This window comes from Sabethes cyaneus, chromosome 1 (assembly GCF_943734655.1).
Source record: "Sabethes cyaneus chromosome 1, idSabCyanKW18_F2, whole genome shotgun sequence".
Lineage (NCBI taxonomy): Eukaryota > Metazoa > Arthropoda > Insecta > Diptera > Culicidae > Sabethes > Sabethes cyaneus.
Genome location: NC_071353.1, coordinates 61513046 through 61532999, shown reverse-complemented (window position 1 = coordinate 61532999; position 19954 = coordinate 61513046). Strand labels below are relative to the sequence as shown.

The following is a 19954-nucleotide window of genomic DNA, read 5'->3' as shown; positions in this document are numbered from 1 at the left end:
TTTCTATTTCGTGCTAGAAGAGTTTTTCAGGCTATAGAGCCCACAGACAATTGATTTTATAAAAAAAATTAACTCATATCCTGCGAATTATTTTTTTGCCCCCCGATTTGCAAGCCAATTTCCGAGGGGGGGGGGAGGGTGACAAAAACTTTAAAAATAATTTGCAATGGCCTAAGTACTCCTATCTTGTTAAAATTTTGTAAACTTATTCAATTTTCAAAAATTTTATGTAAACCAACGCACTACGCAACGTTACCAATAGATGAATTATTCTCAAATCTCTATCTCAAATAGCAAGTAAGACCTATAACAAAAGTTCCTTTTACCACAAGGTAGATTAAATTGGGTTTTTCCTTTTTAGTTTTTAAATACGTGTAAACAATTCACCTGCTTATCCGCTAGCTAAGTTCTCATTGCTTGTTGATCTGCGTGACTAAAATGAGAAGTTGCTGAAAGCAATCAAATATGCAATGCCATATACGAGTATCTGGAAACCGGTTTGACATATCCTCAACATCGTATAGACTAGCATGATAACCAGAAAGCAAATCCAAAATCGATTACGTCAATAGATATCCACTTTATTTACGCACAATAAAACTTCAAAAATCACATGGAGTTTGTAATCTTAAAAAATCTTGAAAAATATGTAAAATAATAACATCTATCTAGTTATGTATTTAGATTTGTAAATTGACCACTTCCTTTGCCGTACATAAACGATGCGATTGCCGGTTTACGAACTCTATCGCATTTTCTTCGTCTTCATATTCAAGTTTTTCAAGTTTCTCTCAGAACATACATACGAAACGAGAAACAAGTCTCAAGGAGCACTTTATTGCCTTGGTCCTTGGTTTCCTTGGATCAATATTTTTGTAAGATTTCTGCATCCCGTATAGAAATATGAGCAAAAAGCGGTCCAGTTATAAATGACAGATTAACAATAAATCCGACACAAAAATATATTCATTTAAATCTACATAATATTCCATCAATATGTATGTTTTGATTACTATTTGTAACTTACTCCGGTTCGGATATGTAGCGTAAATAGCATGACAAAAGACTTTTTTATTTCCCAAATATTCGACGATTAGATATAAGTTTAGGAAATGCCTGTCTTCCGATGAATATTATTGATAATCGAAGCATGGTTGCGCAAATGTTGCGCTTACCTATTGTCAACTGAAAGTGTGTACACTCATTTTAAGCATGTTGAAACGAGATTAACCTTATACATAGAACTGGACTTATTAAAAATACAAGAAATAAACATGTAATGAAAAGTGTTCACGTTTTGCATGCTTATAACTCAGTCATTTATAATGAGTACTAGCTGACCCGACAAACTTCGTATTGCCACAAATTAACCTGTGTTGTACATAAATCATGAATCTCGAATGATCTTTGTCATGATCTAGTGTTACTATAGATAGTTTTTGTGGTCTTGTATTGATTAATGTCTAAAACCACTTACATGTCAAATTTGGTTCCATTTGCTTGATTAGTTCTAGAGTTATGAGGAAATTTGTATTTCGTTTGTATGAGAGCCCCCCCTCTTAAAAAGGTAAGGGGTCCTAACTCATCATAGAAAAAATGGTTACCTCCAAAAACACCCACATGCCAAATATGGTTCCATTTGCTTGATTAGTTCTCGAATTATGAGGAAATTTGTATTTCATTTGTGTAGAAGCACCCCCTCTTAAAGTTGGGAGGGGTCCTAATTCACCATAGAAAATATTTTTGCCTCCAGAAACCTCCACATGCCAAATTTGGTTCTATTTGCTTGATTAGTTTTCGAGTTATGAGGAAATTTGAATTTCATTTGTATAGGAGCCCCCCCTCCTAAAGTGGGTAGGGGTCCCAATTCATCATAGAAAAAATTTTTGTCTCCAAAAACACCCACATGCCAAATTTGGTTCCATTTGCTTGATTAGTTCTCGAGTTATGAGGAAATTTGTATTTCGTTTGTATAGGAGCCCCCATCTTAAAATTGGGAGGGGTCCCAATTCACCATAGAAAATATTCTTGCCCTCGAAAACTTTCACATGCCAAATTTGGTTCCATTTGCTTGATTAGCTCTCGAGTTATGAGGAAATTTGTATTTCATTTGTATAGGAGCCCCCCCTCCTAAAGTGAGGAGGGGTCCCAGTTCACCATAGAAAAAAATTTTGTCTCCAAAACCACCCACATGTCAAATTTTGTTCCATTTTCTTGATTAGTTCTCGAGTTATGAGGAAATTTATATTTCGTTTGTATAGGAGCCCCCCCTCTTAAAGTGGGGAGGGGTTCTAATTCACCATAGAAAATATTCACGCCCTAGAAAACTTTCACATGCCGAATTTGGTTCCATTTTCTTGATTAATTCTCGAGTTATGAGGAAATTTGCATTTCATTTGTATAGGAGCCCCCCTTCCTAAAGTGGGGAGGGTTCCTAATTCATCATAGAAAAAAATTTTGTCTCCAAAAACACCCACGTGTCAAATTTTGCTCCATTTGCTTGATTAGTTCTCGAGTTATGAGGAAATTTGTATTTCATTTGTATAGGAGCCCCCCCTCTTAAAGTGGGGAGGGGTCCTTAATTACCATAGAAAATATTCTTGCCCTCGAAAACTTTCACATGCCAAATTTTGTTCCATTTGCTTGATTAGTTCTTCAGTTATGAGGAAATTTGTATTTCATGTGTATAGGATCTCCCCCTCCTAAAACGGGGAGGGGTCCCAATTCATCATAGAAAAAATTGTTGTCTCCAAAAACACCCACATGCCAAATTGGTTCCATTTGCTTGATCACTTTTCGAGTTATGAGGAAAATTTTGTTTCTTTGGTACAGGAGCCCCCCCTCTTAAAGTGGGGAGGGGTCCTAATTTACTATAGAAAATATTCTTGCCCTCGAAAACCTTTATATGCCAAATTTGGTTCCATTTGCTTGATTAGTTCTCGATTTATGAGGAAATTTGTATAGAAGCCCCCCCTTTTAAAGAGGAGAGGAGTTATAATTCCCCTTATAAAGAGGGGAGGGGTCTCAATTTACCATAGAATAAATTCTTGTCACCGAAAACACCCACATGCCAAATTTTGTTCTATTTGTTTAATTAGTTGTCGAGTTATGCAGAAATTTGTGTTTCATTTGTATGGGAGCCCCCCCTCTTAGTGGGGGAAGGGGTTTCTAACCATCACTAAAACCTTTCCTGGCCCCAGAAAACCTCTACAAGCATATTTTCATGCCGATTGGTTCAGTAGTTTTCGATTCTATAAGGAACATACGGACAGACAGACAGACAGACAGACAGACAGACAGACAGAAATCCTTCTTTATAGGTATAGATAGATTAGAGATATTTGCATCAATCGATCAGAAGTATTTAAGGGGACATGAACGACCAAAAATTTTGAAAAAATCATATTTTTTTTATTCCACATTTTGATTCTGCTATCTTTTCCGCTTATTTTGATACTAAATTTGTAATGATCCGACCACGGGAAGTGGCCGAAAAACGATCATACACATAAGCATTCCAGTGCGGCGTGGAACAACTTCGGCGGAATAAAACGCCGCTCCTGAAAAACCATGATTTTTAAACTTTATGTACCTTTTTCTCAGAAACTACACAACGTATTGGAACAAACTTTTTTTTGTTTTGTTGGTAGTAGCTTGGCAAAGACTTTTATAACTTTTCAGTTTCGTAAACTAAACACAACTTGAGAAAAACTAAAAAGAAGAAAAATAGATGCTTGAAAAAATAAAATATTGTCTTCTTTTTCTTTTCGATTTTGAAAATCGTGGTTTTCTAGGAGCGGCGTTTTATTCCGCCGAAGTTGTTTCACGCCGCACTAGAATGCTTACGTGTATGATCGTTTTTTCGACGAATAAGCGGAAAAGATTGCAGAATCAAAATGTGAAATAAAAAAATAATGATTTTTTCAAAATTTTTAGTCGTTCATGTCCCCTTAACTTTTCAATCGATTTCTAAGCATTTAACTTTGCAAGCTCTTGTTTTCTGTGAAGATTTACAGTCCGAAGTAGGTTAGAGGGCATCCATAAAGTACGTCACGCTTATAGGGGGGAGTAGGAGTTGATCTAATCGTGACGATTTGTGACGAGGGGGAAGGGGGGTATGAAGTTATGTGACGTCACATGAAAAAAAAATCGAATGAAAAATTTATTCGGGAAATTATAATTTAGTCTTCATTTTAAGATACAACTATGGTTGAAGGCTTCTATAAAATTAACATACTGATAGATTTTAAAACAAATAGTTAAATCAAGTAGACTCTGTCCGTTAAAGTTAAATAAAGAAAATAAATAAATAAATAAATTTGTTGAATGAAAACTTTTTTTATATGTGTGAACATTATATATGTGTGAACATTATATATGTGTGAACAGGAGTCATTTATTCGTTTATGTAGTATGAACTCTCCATTAAGGCTTTACAGAATATGCACCGCTGAAGAGCTGGTTTAGGCACATCCTGCCTAAAAGATGTTTGCAACCGCAAATAGCAGTCGCACAAACTCCTGAGGGGCTACTGGGTGTTACCATCGATCCATGGCAATGTTTTCGCTTGATATTCGTGCTGAACTCAATCGATAAACATAAACTCATACCAACATTCTATGGCTGCTTTTAACCCATTATGACCCAGCGTATGATATATCATACCTCGTCTTCAAAACCTGTTTACTGCTGAATTTCAATAGTTAGCATTGTTAATATATCACTACAAGAGAGATAAGACATCAATCTGATGTGTGTGTGATATAATTTGACAGTTTTTGTCATTTCATCTGTATTTTCAACAGTGCAAAGTTGTGACAAATGGCGGAAAAAAAGTTGAAAAAATAGCGAAAAAATTTTTGTCTCCAAAACGCATGAAAAAGTCTACATTTAGTGACGAAACATTACCTGACATGTAAATTAGTATTTATATGTAAAGTCTATCACAAAATTCGATATGAAATCTGTAAAAAACTTTGTAATTTGTTTGTTTGAAACTGAGCCTATAAAATATTTAACCTACGATATTTTGGCCTTGAAAGCGTTCCAAATGACGATTTTGCGTTTCCCGACACATTCGAGCCATAATATAATAGATTACAGAGTTTCACTTCATTTGGTCCAAATTTAGGTATACCCGGGTCATAATGGGTTAAGGTTTTTCGGTATAATTTATACTGCCCCTCACTCGAAAGCTTTCTGAAAGATAGAGTATATGCCACTTGCGGATTAAATTTCGCATCTAAGGTAGTGTTGAATGATTGCACGATTGAACGAATACACAAAATGACAAAATCCGTCAGAAAAGTTCTTCCAAGGCGTGTTGCTGCAAGAAGTCACCAGGAAGTCCTGATTCTTCCAACTAGATCAGACGAATTTGAGTGGATGGATGTACAGGACGTGGATGCGCGCGAAACATTAATCGACGACTCACCAGCGACTTCTGAAGCATATCCGATCGCAGCAATTCCGCAGCAAAATCCGTGAATCGATGACTTATAAGCTCGAAAATTTTCATTTTTTTATTTGCTGAAATTCATTGGATGGCTTTAAATAGAAAGGTTGGAATGAATATTTAATTTTTTTGTTGTGAAGGCTGGGAGGGGGGGGGGGGTTCGCCGTGACGTGACGTACTATCTCAGGGGGGTCACGAATATGTAACGAAATGTGACAAGGGGGGGAGGGGGGCTTGATTTTGATGAAAATTTGCGTGACGTACTAACTGGATGTCGCCTTACTGCACCTCCGGTGTGCCACAAGGTTTCGTTATTGGTCCACTACTGTTTTGTTGCCACATGAATGATTTGCCAACAATACCTCGGCACTGTTCCATTCCATTTTTGCGGACGATGTACAGTTATATGTTAGCCGCCCTGGAGTTTGTTCACGAGATCTTACCAGATCCTTGTTTGTGTACAGATCTTACCAGAATTGCAGAGTGGTAACTAAGAAATCAGTTACACATTAACCAAGCTAAAAGAAAAACTATGTTTATTCAAGGACGACGCAGGATACTACGCAAATGGATTTGCTGCCGCCTGTTATATTGGACGACGAAGCCATTGACTGGACGGATCAAACGATGAACCTTGGTTTTTTGTTTCAAGCAGATGTCCAGTAGGATGGTCTTATCAACCTACAATGTGGAAAAATCTACGCATACCTTCGTTCGCTTCATAGCTGTGCACATGCTGCTCCCATCGACATACGGCTCAAGCTGTTCAAGGCCTTGATACTGCATCACTTCCTTTTCGGGGATATATTGCATGTCAATCCAAGTGCTAGTTCCATGAGCCGATTACGTGTTGCCCTTAACTGTTGTGTACGCTTCGTGTATGAACTTAGCCACTATGCTCATGTGACTCATCTGCAGAGAAATTTGATTGGCTCCCCACTTGATTCTCTATATGCCTACCGTTCCTGCCTGTTCCTGCGTAAGATGATCACATCGCGTTCGCCGCTAATACTTTTCCAGAAACTGATACCAACTCAAGGACGTCGCCTCCAAAACCTGATTATTCCACGCAATAACACGAACAGCTACTACAATTCACTGTCCGTATGAAGTGTTGCAATTTGCAATTCTTTACCCACTGTGATTAAACAATCGACAACGGAAGCAGATTTTAAGAGGGGCTGCCTAGGGTTTTTTAACCGTCATTAAATTAAATGTTTAGTACCGTCAAATGGGGTAACTTGCAACAGTTGTCAACTATGAGTGCGAGTAAAAACTTATCTGTAGTACATTTGAGGACATTTAATTAATACAAAGTTATTAGGTCTAGGATATAACAATTTCACATATTGAGAAAAAATATGCGATCAATTTTGGCTGTTGTAGAATTTTTTAACCAATGTGTTACTAGTCTCCTTAAACGGGGTAACATGCAACAAGCAATAATTCTTGGAAATGAATACATTTAATGATTTGTATGAGTTTCTTCCATATGCAAATGATGATCCAACTTGCAATTTTTAATGCTTTTGTTATGAATATACGCATAAATGTCCTATGTCACGTTGGTGAAAATGATTTATGAGCCCCATAACGGAAATTACGAATTAAACTTTTTATATTATTCATGCAGTTGATATTCCTTGTCTGGATCCGCGGGCAAAGAATCTTCGACCTTTGGGACAGGGAGATTTCGTCACTTTTTTCTAAAAATACGTTAAAACTATGATGGCGCCTTTGGAAACCAATCACGAAGCGAGGATTTACAGTTGGACAATGCTTCATTATTTTCAATAGTTCAACACCAAGAATCCATACTTTTCTTCATTTGGGTCAATTCTTAGAAGATTTTCCGATCAATTGGTGTAAGAATACTGTAAATCGATCAAGAAACTGCTAAGCTATTAGCGTTAAAAACCTTAATATTTTTTTGAAACGATGGTTCTACAATTGATGAAGGGATGGTAGGGGAAAGAAATGAAAATCTTTGGAGAAGGAGGGGAAGAGTGGAAAGGAAAGGAGGGGGGGGGTTGGAATATTGGTAGCTACGCTTGACAAGTAGTCATTTTGACTCCTACCTTTTGTCCAATGCTGGAAGGTGCATGAGTCGAACCAAGCTATAATCTGAGATTATAACCGGATTTGAACACACAACACCCGCCAGGGCATGTGGTTCGCTGGTACTTGTACCTTTGAATCATAGAGGCGCTGGACAAAAGGAGACTGCAAAATCTACTTATCAAGATAGCGACGCGTTTGGTTTGGTTATCGACACATATTGTGCCTCTTCCTACATCAATTGCAGATTACCACCGAGCGAGAAGTTTAAATCTAACCGGTTTTTATTGGCAGGACGACGACACTACGCCAGCCCTTACGACTTGCAAGGTACTGCACGTGACGTTGTTCGTCTGTCAGCGTGTGTTAGCCGCGTTTCTCGGCGCGGGTTTTCGAGGGAAGGCCCCGTTCCTATGCAGGAGACTAATCTCAAGTTTTTAGTCTTGAACTTGAACTGCGGTCATACATATATATTAATTTTGTAGAACCATCGTTTCAAAATCGTTCATGAAAAAAGGAAATATTGTAACCAGGGGTGGCACAATCATTTTGACTCAATTCACATTGTACCGACAGTACCGACAGTACCGTCTGAGTCAAGCCGAATTTGAAAAAATTATATATATGGGACGATTGAAGAACTAGTTATTATCTACAACTTTTCTGAATAAAACGGGGTTATATCTTTTGTATTTATGGTGCTACAATGCTACTACATAGCTCATTAGAAGCTAAATGAACGTTCATTTAGCTACTAATGAGCTATGTACTAGCATTGTAGCACCGTAACTACAAAAGAAACAGCAAAACTTTATTCTGTAAAATTGTAGACAATAACTAATTCTACAAATGTCCCGTATAAAACTTTGTCAAATTTGGTTTGGCTGAGACGGTACTGTCAAATGAATGTAAATTGAGTCAAAGTGATCGTGTCATCCCTGATTGTAACCTTGGATATTTTCAGAAAATTTTACACCCACTTTTTTTTCGTTTGGCGTTTGGGATGCCTCTTTCTGAGATAGGGTGTCCCCGAAAATCGACATTTTGCCAAACTTTTTGTTCAGTCATATTACTTTCATGATTCGATTTTCATGATTTTGAAACCGACTGATAGGGACTGTTGATTTATTATGTTTCAAAGGCATGCCAATGTCTGTCTCGAATAACAAATAAGATGGTACAACAAAGGTTTCTTTCACCACCAGGTGGATTAACCCATTTCCTCCCAGCGTAACCATTCTAGAAAAGGCTAGGTTTGAGATATCAACTTGGACCCTAAGAAATAAAGAAAGATTGGGAAAAAATCTAATCGACCTGTTTTTGCACAAAGCTTAGATGTTACATATAACAAAATTACAGCCGTGTAAACATAACAGGTCTCAGCCAGCTTAAATTTATTAGTAACTTTGCCCGGCGAAACCCGTGAAAGCGGAAACGTCAATGACATCTAATGGTCAATGACGTCAATGACAATGTATCTAATGTTCTAACCTTTCCTGATTGACAAAGCTATGGAAAAACTGCATTACAACCCCCCCCTCTCACCTCCTGTAAGCCTCAGCATTTGCATTTTTTCAGCGTACTGTTGCGGCACATAGGGAAAAACATCATAAAAATAGGGTAGAGGATCCACATTTCGCCAGTTTTTTTGCATATTTTTGGTCGACTTAAAAGAAGTAATCTTAAGGGCATGTACCACCATAAATAATAAATACCTTTGACACAGAACAGAAGTAGAAGTAGATATCCAAACACGTACATGCTACTTTGTACAGATACTAGCGAACCTGTCGGTAGCGAGTCACTTTTTTCCACGAAAACACACGAACGCATACGAGTGCACACGAAATCATGTGAAAGCTGCTATGCGATTGGCAGCGAGCGTTCTGCTTATATTGTTGTTATTTGCTTTTATGCGAAAATCTTCCCAAAGAAAAATAAAAACAAAAAAGACTCTGTTACCAGTTTTGATCGCCGAATCGTTCGGACTTCCACTTCTGTTCTGTGCCTTTGGCTTGTTATTAATTTATCATGTATTACTTACAATTTGAAAATACCATCTCATACTATATATATTTTTTTACAAAATCAAAACGAGAGGCAAAAATTCTATTGGGGAAAAATGTAATCAAACTTTTTCATTATTCAATTATTCTTGACTAATATAATTCAATGCACAAGCACAATATTTCAACTAATTTTATACCGATTTCACTTTAAACTTTGGATAATTTTGAAATATTCATCAAAATTAAAGTGGCGAAATATTTTTTGTCATAGATCCAAATTTCGCCACTTGAAAAAAAATGATAAAAATATTTGGAAAGAATGGAACAATAGTACTTAAACGGTTTCTTGTTTTTAAGAAATCGCTAGTGTTTGGGCATAGAGGCCTGTTCGGCCGTACAGGACTTCCCTCTAATACAATTTGACAGAAAATATGCTTAAAAGTTATGCTTAAGTAGATTCAAGGTATATATCATTTTTAGCATCGCAAAATTCACTAAAATGGTCGGAACTTTTATATCTTTCAATATTTTTTCACCAAATTTGTGGGATTTTCCGAAAATCTTTTCTATTTTTATGATATCTGTAGATAATGGGCATATGTCTTATGGCCCCGGCTTTATTCCGGAGTTCGGTGGGGTACCGTGACATAACTTTTTTAGATAAAGTTGCCAAATATTTGATTTTTTTGAAATCTGTTGATTTTTATAATGTAACATATAAGTTATTTTGCCGCAGTTACGAGCCATGGTGCGCACCATCCGGATCCGGGGGACACTGTAAATCCGGAACCGGTTCCTATAAAGGGAATTTTCAGCATCAGTAATATATGTCGTGTCGCATGTCAAAAAACATCAGCACTCGACAAAATAGCGATTGGCAATCATCTCATGTCTCTCAGAAGCCATATGGTCGATTCCAGGTCCCGGACAAGTTCCTTCGAAATTCGTTCCGCGCTTGAATCAGAAAAGAAACCATCCCCGGGGCCGGAACCGGTCATTGGCCATTGACCTCTGAGAGACATGAGATGACCGCCAACCACTATTTTGTCGAATACTGATGTTTTTTGATATGCGACACGACATGCTTTACTGACGCAGAAATGTCCCTTTATGGGAACCGGTTCCGGATTTATATTGTCCCCCCAGATCTAGACGGCGCGCACCACGGCTCGTAAGTGCGGCAAAGTAACTGATATGTTTAAATTTTAAATATTTGGCAACTTTATTTAAATGAGCCGTGTCACGGTATCCCAGGGAACTCCGGAATGACGCTGGGGCCATAAGAAATATGGCCATTATTTATAGATATTATGAAAATAGAAAAAATTAAAGTAAAATAAATTTAGTGAAAAAATATTGAAAGATAAAAATTTACGACCTTTTTAGTGGATTTTGCGATGCTGTAAATGATGTAGAAGGGTGACCCTAGAATGGGTTAATACAGAAGAAAATATTTTGAATTCTTTTTCATGGCTTGAATAAAATGCCGTCGCTTTGCTTAGAGTTTTCTATGGCCTATATGATACAATTGGTATTTGACCGGAATTTCGATTTGCATATATTTACCGGAGACAGAGAAAATTAAGTTATTTTATGAGTGAATCTTAATCAATATGTAAATAATCAATATAACGAGAAAAATTCACAATTTAGTATGAATGTGATGATTGAATCATTAAAAGAAATGTCCGAAGTATAATATTATCATGTTATCAAATATCTGAACTTATAGAACCTTGATCTGTTTCGTTTCATGTAAATTTTTTGGATCAAGGTGGCGAAATATGGATCCGTCACCCTACATCTCTGCGGTTTTTTGTTAGTTGATCTAAAACAAAACAAAACTCTGCTGGAAAAAGTGTAGGGCTTAACTCGGGTTTTTTTATTTAATTTTGCTAGGTATTTGTTTCATTTCTTTCCATTGTTATGTCGATTTATATGGTCTGGTATTTCACTCCTGAAATTGATCGAAACCATCAAATTACATTGTACAACGATTTGTTTCGACAATAAAATTCAGCTATTTGAAATTATATATAGAATTTGTATATTGAAACAAAATCGCGCATTTTTGAGAAATTATGCAACGGCCTTCTGAAGGGCGTCAAAATACCTCTATTACCCTATGTGTTCCATAAGGAATTTTATAATAACCAATTAATTGAATATAAGTTGGTCGGTGTTAAGTCAGACCGAACGAAGTGACACAAGCCTGATTTCGAGAAAACGCGCTCAAAGTTTGCTGCTTTGTATAGTTTATAGCTATCAATCTTTCGAAATCATCTTATAACTCTGGCTGTTTACAACATTTATGTAGTTTGATTAGAGTAAAATGTAGCTTAGAAAATTCATGATCGCTTGTTGTCATTAACTTTTTTTGTTAGATTATAGTTACTTTAACTAGCTTGGGTCATTCGTGACTTAACTATTTTTTTTAAATTTTGCGACTTAGTCCGGTCTGATTTAACACCGACCAGTTAATACAGAGAATTCAATCGAGGCGATGTAAATTAAAAATTTGCTAGAATTTTTATTATATACTAGCTGACTTGACAAACTTCGTATTGCCACAAATTAAACTGTGTTGTACATAAATCGTGAATCTCGGATGACCTTTGTCACAATCTCGAGTTTTGCAAGTTTCTGAGGAATTCATGGGTGTTTTAAAATACAAATTTTTCTCACAGTAAAGTAGAAAACAACTACCCCCATTGCTTAGCCTGATAGGGGCCGTACACTAATTACGTAAGGCATAATGGGGGAGGGGGGGTTCCGCGAAATCTTACAAAATCTTATTTGGGGGGAAGGGGGGTTTAATCATTTCTTACGTAAGATTTTCACTCACGAAAAAATTCATATTTTTAATAGCAACTCATGTTATTTGTAACGAAAATTTTTAAATTGATGAGTTAAGTTGTAAAGTGTCGAAATCCTCCATGATGCAAGGAAATGCGTATCAACCTGCTGAGTATTTTAGCTTTGCCCACTCAGGGAAACAGCAGTTGGCCTACTTGTTCCAGAGCCATCTGATGTCATCGGTTTAAGCTATTATTCCAACATATTTCGTTGCAATTGCCTATCTCAATTCCGCAAGGCAGCCGTAAAATCCTTTATGATATCTCAAGAAACATTTTTGTTTAAAAGTAGCTTATTCAACTAATGTATATCTGTACCAATGGAACTAGTGCTTGATAAGCTACTATACAACAAAAATGTTTCTTGGGATGTATTGTTCTTCTGTTCCCAAAGATCATGCCTGCCGCCAGAACATGTGACCAGAGTGGGGTCAGTATTTCGCGTTAAAGAACACCGCGGATGGTCATTATAGATCTGCACATTAGACGCAACGCTGTGCCAATTCTAACTTAAGACCATGTCGCGTGTCATCTAGAAGAGGCAAAGAAGTTCTTTGTACGCTACTTGACGAGGACACGTGTTCAGACGATTTAGATGGGATCAATGCAAATTAAGTGAACGCTAGTGAGTTTCTGATCATACACCAACATTTATTGATTGATGATATTGATCATACACCAACAGATAATTGATTCTTCTTCTTCAGCAGCATAGAGCCGGGGTGGCTCGCGCTGTTTCAAGCACTCGTCTCCATTCAACTCGGTCTTGGGCCACTCGTTGCCAATTTCCTAGTCGTCTCAGAAGTCGCAAATCGCTTTCGACCTGGTCGAGCCATCGTGCACGTTGGGCCCCCTGTTCCTGGTGCCGGTGGGGTTGTTGAAGAGGGCTGTTTTCGTCGCACTGTCGTCCGGCATCCTTACGACGTGTCCGGCCCACCGTAGCCTGCTAACTTTCGCTAGATGTACGATGGGAGTCTCCCCAAGCAGTGCCTGTAGCTCGTGATTCATATGCCTCCGCCACTCTCCGCTTTCGGTTTGTACTCCGCCAAATATCGTCCGCAGCACTTTCCGCTCAAACACGGCAAGGGCGCGTATGTCCTCCGTAAGCAGCGTCACGGCTTCAAGTCCATAAAGAACTACCGGTCTAATAATGGTTTTGTCCATGGCTAGCTTCGTGCGGCGGCGTATGCTTCCTGATCGTAGCGTTTTACGAAGGGCAAAGTAGGCCCGATTTCCCGCTTGGAGTCGCCGCTGGATCTCCTTACAAGTGTTGTTGTCCGCGGTCACCAGCGATCCCAAATACACGAACTCCTCTACCACTTCTAGTTCGTCGCCGTCAACGGTTACCGTCCGTGGGAGGCGCGCGTTTGTTTCCTTTGAGCCTCTTCCTTTCATGTATTTGGTCTTCGACGCATTTATTTGTAGCCCAATTCTCCTAGACTCCGCTTTCAGTCTGGTGTAGATTGCCTCCGCCGTCGCAAAGTTCCTGGCAATGATATCGAAGTCATCTGCAAAGCCTAGAAGTTGGCTACTCTTGGTAAAAATCGTGCCTCTCGTTTCGATGCCCGCTCGTCGGATCACCCCTCAAGAGCGATGTTGAACAGTATGCAGGATAGACCGTCACCTTGTCTCAACCCTCGTCGCGTCTCGAAGGGACTCGAGAGTGTCCCAGAGATGCGTACGAAACACATCACTCGATCCAATGTAGCTCTGATCAGTCGCGTCAGTTTGTTCGGAAAACCGTATTCGTGCATTATCTGCCATAGCTTGTCTCGATCGACTGTATCGTATGCTGCTTTGAAATCAATAAAGATGTGATGCGTGGGCACGTTGTACTCTCGACATTTCTACAAGATCTGTCGGATAGTAAAAATTTGGTCTGTAGTTGCGCGAGCCCAGATAGTTGATATTGTTTGTTTTTTATGAATTTGTTTGAACTTTGGTTTTTATGAATGTAGCAGCATCCTCACCTTCGCTATTAATTAACGCAACATCGGCTGGTGGGACAACCCTAGCACGATATCGACAAAAGTGATATATCGAAACCACACTCGAAATCAAATCTATTGTTATAGTATACCAATTTAAATTCCATTATTTCTATAACCTATTGTTACTACATACTTGACAAAATTAATTATATCGATGTTGAATAGAATAAAATTATTAGTCTTAGCTTGCAATTCAACCGGTGCACATCTTTTCATCTCCGAAAGACCTCACTCATATTGATAGCAGCTAAATGAACTTGTTGCGAAAAAACTGACACATATAGCGCTTTGCTATTAGACATTTACAATTACACTCAGGGTGCAGTTCATCTTGCAGGTGGAGGAGATTTCTGGCAGGTACAAGTTTTCGTTAATAGGGGGTGCATATTCGTTTGCCTCGGAATGACAGGACTGTCAATACATCTAAATAATATTTTGCCAACGAACGTTGGCGGTTGGCACGTAAATTCATAAATTCCCGATTTAGAGCAACTTTTTATAAATTCCCGATTTTTTGCCGCATTTCCCGAATCCGTGGCCACTCAATGTAACATATGTATGTATTATGATGATATGAAACATGGTTATGTTGGTTGAGAAATCCGAATTTTTGCAAGTGGATTTTTTTTGCAGGGTAATATTTATTTTTATAATTGAAAACTACTATATAAGCAAGTAAAACTTGTTTACAATAAGTTTTGTGCGTTTTAATGCTTTATACTGGATTGATAGTCAAATAAACATTGGCGTCCCTACCGGTCGCTCTTGTCTTGTCTTGCCCATTATTTTCGAAAAAAAAAAATTGATTTACAATTAATGTTTGATATTCGAAAACCACCATATGTACAAATAAAATGGATTTTGTTTTGAATATTGTAAAAACGAAATACATATTTCTCAATCTGCAGTAACATTTTTTTCCGCAAATTGTTAGGACCTTCACGGAAATGAGCATTATTTCTTCATTTTTCTAAAATCAAATATTTTGCAATTTTTTTCTGTATAGACAATAGAAATACCTTTCCAATGATGTATAACACTTATAATTAAAACATTCTGATAAAGTGTTATGGGTCGGAAACAAAGTTGATCTTGCAGCAGTCTGCCCTACATATTTAGAAGCAGGATTGACCTCAAGGTACCATCATTGTCGCCTGTTCTGGAAAAGCAACTGTTAGAATCGATAGGATCGCAGCACTACTCGCTCAATATTTCAGTGCTCTAACATTTGTCTGCGAAGTCTTTTGTATAAAAACAGAAGGCCAGTTTCCGAAAAAATCCTCGTCCAAGTAACTGGCAGATATCCATTTGTTCGATGACAACATGCGTTGGCGTAAATGAGATAGCATATCTTCGCTACGCTTCGTACGAGTTAGCTCCGCTACTGTCAGTGAGGCCCACAAGCTTGAGCCCACAGTAATTTTAGCTCTTATCTACGCACAGTAAATAAGATAAAGGTGCCAGTTAGCTAAGTTATGCCAATGATGGAAACCTCCACATTTCGCAAGCTAAAGAAAATAAACCGAATATATAGATAAAAGGACCTGTCTTGTTTTCTGGCGATAGGAAAAATGCCTGGGCTCAATATAATAACTTTCTTGCAAACTGATAGAAAGTGAATAAATACTTAATTATTGATTCATTTTAAGCATACAGTAAATGGCCTTGAAATAAAAAAAGTGTTGCTTTACTAAATATAACATCCCCGAATGTCAATTTGCACATTTGCTTGTAAACATGCAGTAGCAATTTCTGACGTTGAATGTAGTAACGTTTAGGTGCGAAGTTTATATGTAAAAGCTAGTGAGTAACTTCAGTTCAAAATCAAGGTCATGTGTGCTAAGATGCCAAAAAACGAATATTATTATAATGGGTCACGTGACCCATCATGGAGGCCCATTTCTCACTCGGTTGATTTTGATTCTCTGTATCCAGTTGTTTCGTATATAGATCCCATACAACAAATCTCGGCCAAAGCATAGGGCGCAAGCGGAGAAAGTTAAGCTAAATTGATTGGAACATTATGAGAAATCGGAGAGCTACATAACGCATGTTCCGCTAATGGCATTAAATTTTCAAATTCTCACCAAAAAGTGGTAAGTGTAAGACTAGATTGAAAATTTAATGTGCTACGATAATTTGGCTCGAATTGCATTTTGCATAATCTCTTAGCAACCTTATTGTCGTTGCTGTTAGAGACAGAAACATCAAATCTACAGAAGCATGTTCTAATAGAAGTTTGAACCCCTCCTTAGACAAGAAAGGGGAATGCTTGAGCTACTCTCCGTGCTACATTATGCACAAGAAGTTAATCTAAGGTTATGCAAGAGGAAATTACGTTCAAATTGACGATAAAATAAAATAATTTTTTTGTCTGAAATGCTTATACAGACAGAAAAAAGTGGTAGAAACTATCGATCCGATCCGATCCGATCAAATTAAAAACACACACCTAATTTCTCAAAAAAGTACAAAACTTAACTTATACTTTGAGTACATACGAAATTTATAATTTACGTCATTCAGCTCAATTTGTGGCAGTACGAAATTTGCCAGGATAGCTAGTTTTTAAATAAACGAGAAAAAAATGGATAAAATTCCATTAACTTCTTATAGCCTTCGTCACTGCGGAGCAAGTTTTTGTAATAATTCTAATTGTTTTTTAAAAAAAGTTTTGAAGCATTTATGCAAATTAAAAGTGGCAATTTTGCTCATTGTTTTAAACCATTAAAACCAAATCCTTTAAAATTTAAATCCTTTCCTGGCTAGTTCAGAACTTTTTGCATTACCTCATCAAAATTCAAAAAGGAGTGATTTTACGTTTGGACGCAAAACAGGAGCTATCTCAAAACAGGATCTACCCCACCAGCGGGGTAAAAGTGCGAAAACCGAGGGGCAAAAGTGCGAAGCTCGAATTCATGAAAATAGCACAGCAGTAGCTAACAAAGCATATTATCTTCAATCTGCGATATGTTTCGGTTATACGGCGATATGTTTCGGTTAAACGATATGTTATACGGCAAATACGATATAACGAGGAGGTTATTACTCGTAGGAAAGTTGTAGCAACGTTTCACATTACTCAATCAGCTGTGCGGTAAGAAAAATTGACCAAATGTATTTCTATTTCCCATAGTTTGATGAAACCCCGCTAAGCGCCTAGCGGGGCAAAAGTACGATTCTTGAATTGAGGAAAAATGTGAGATAATCATATGCAATTTTAAGCACATTATTACAGATACTAGAAATAGAGGATCTGGAGAAAACTGTGTTCTACAAATACTGGAAGAAACGAAACAGCGTCAGACCGCTGATGAAAGAAAAAAATGGTATGACGGAGGCTGCAGTACACTGTAGAAATTAAACAAAAACGCTAAAATTAAAAATGTTTTATCTGAAACTTGACACATCGTGGAAATGTTATGGGTTTTTTAATTACTACCTACTGTGCTAATTTCATGAAATCAAACTTCAAACTTTTGCCCCGCAGTAAGCAATTTGGCACCTGATCAGAAAAATTAAGAATGTATTTTACATAATACTATTAATCCAGATGATTTATAGTTAAATGTAAAGATATTGAGTTATTTGATCAATATATCATATATTTTATTGTTGTGATATATCTCAAGTAAATTGAAGAAAATTTCAAACGTTACACTTATGCCCCGCCTTACTCTATACCTATGAAGCCTTCTCCAAGTTTTTATAATACATACTGCTCCATAATAGACTAAATTTAGAAAAGCAAGCATGTGCCCACATTCACAAATAAATGCATTCATGCATGTTGTATACATACATACACAATTTACAAACATGTATAATCTTTTTTTTTAAATTAATAATTCATCAAACATTGTTTATGCAATAGGTTACGGGTTCGAAGGCGCAACACTGGTTGCTAGCACATATCTAGTAAAAAAAATACTCACCTAAAATGTACTTGGAACCCAATTTTTGAAGGTTACAAAAATGGTAGTAACAATAGAGGATCGCCGAGCACCTTACGATAGTCATCAATATCACATCGATTCCATTCTGCTCCAAGTCTTCGCACCGGAAACCATCATTAATGCCAACCGAACTGAAACGCCAACTGGGACAAGGTCTACCGGTGTTGGTGCGTGTAGTTTGATGGAACGGGTCCATGCTTCCTTTGTCGAATGTTATTATGCATGCTGTTAAAGTTACCAATGCCACTATCACTTCCCACGGGTGAGACGCACAAAATTCACCATGTGCTCTAAACAATCGACCAACCCTCATCTTTTATGCACTGCAGATTTTTTTACTTCGTTTTCTCACTAACAACCCAGGAAACACTTTTACATATAGTGCACACCAAATGATCCACCAAAACTTCGTTGACCAAAATTTACCACTCTCTTTGTAGGAGAACACTTGGCTTTGTTTCGCCACTGCTGAGTAGCACGAACACGACACTGAGGATCACCTCTGTACTGCAGCACTGCCCAGGTGATACTGATGAGCTAGTCACCGCCACGATTGCAGGCGTTCGGGGATCAGTTTCTTCACAATATGGTTCCGCGACTCTGCAGACCCCACCCACCTAGCAGAAGACGACGGAACAGCGATGGTTTTCAAGAAAAACCTGCCTGCAAATGAAAAAAGCAGAAGAGATTGGCTATGTATAGTCATTGAGTTACTAAGCTGTCTGCAAAAGTTTGAACAAATAAGACAGTCTGACGTAGTACTGGCGGATTGATTTCTTTGTTGATGTTACGTTAGTAAATAGTTCTTGATGGAGGATACAGAAAATGCGTCCAGTATATTGCAATATTGTTATTTTACTCAATTCTGCTTGTTTAAAATTCAGTTTTATAAACTTTTCAGTTGTACGTGTGAGTTTTAATACACATATTAAGTGAGTCTTGAGTGTATTTTAATACATATATTGTTACTAAACAACTAGCGTCAGTTAAATTTTGATTGTAAATTGCCGCATAAATTATTCTTAAAATAGTTTTTATTCTTCATGCCTCTCACTCTGCCATGATGCTGTAACGTGTCCTCTTTTGTGGACTGCAAGCAACTCTAGCATACAATATGCTAATTGATTTTAGTTCCGCCAGTTACTCACCTAGCAGGGGATTGGTGGTGATGTTTTTTGGAGAAGAAATGCGGATAAGCCATAGAAAATATATCTTGTATCTAAGGAAATTTTAATCATGTTCCTATGATTACAACTGAACTGTCATTTTTTATTAGCAATTGAAAAGAAAATCTACATCATCATGCAGTGGAACTTTACTTCAGCACATATATATGTAAAAATGCTATCATTTACATGCATTTTCTTCAGAATCTAGATAAGGCTGACTTAAACACACTGCTACATGAATGACCATATCGCAGAAGCTGATGCTGCTCATTTCTCTAGACATAAAAATAAGCCTGTTGCTAAGAGCGCTTACATAAGCTCTATTTCCCACAGTAAAAAATATATATTGAGATAACAAAATGATACTACATCTAATTGGTTACATTTACTACCTATCATTCATACTCAATCTAATAATATGAAACTCTATCTAGCTAGCACATAACATCACACATAACACG

The 19954-nt window shown here is 37.4% G+C and overlaps 1 protein-coding gene across 5 annotated transcripts in view; it reads right to left on the bottom strand.

The window, feature by feature from the left end:
* Nucleotides 1–19954, bottom strand: part of LOC128736537 (3-hydroxy-3-methylglutaryl-coenzyme A reductase) — a 70105-nt gene that overhangs the window by 23671 nt on the left and 26480 nt on the right. For all 5 annotated transcript variants that reach the window (XM_053831038.1, XM_053831024.1, XM_053831030.1 and 2 more), the window contains exon 2: nucleotides 18304–18987. In XM_053831038.1, coding sequence (XP_053687013.1) covers nucleotides 18304–18637 — 334 coding nt within the window. In that variant the 5' untranslated portion in view covers nucleotides 18638–18987. The remainder of the gene's footprint in view (nucleotides 1–18303; nucleotides 18988–19954) is intronic.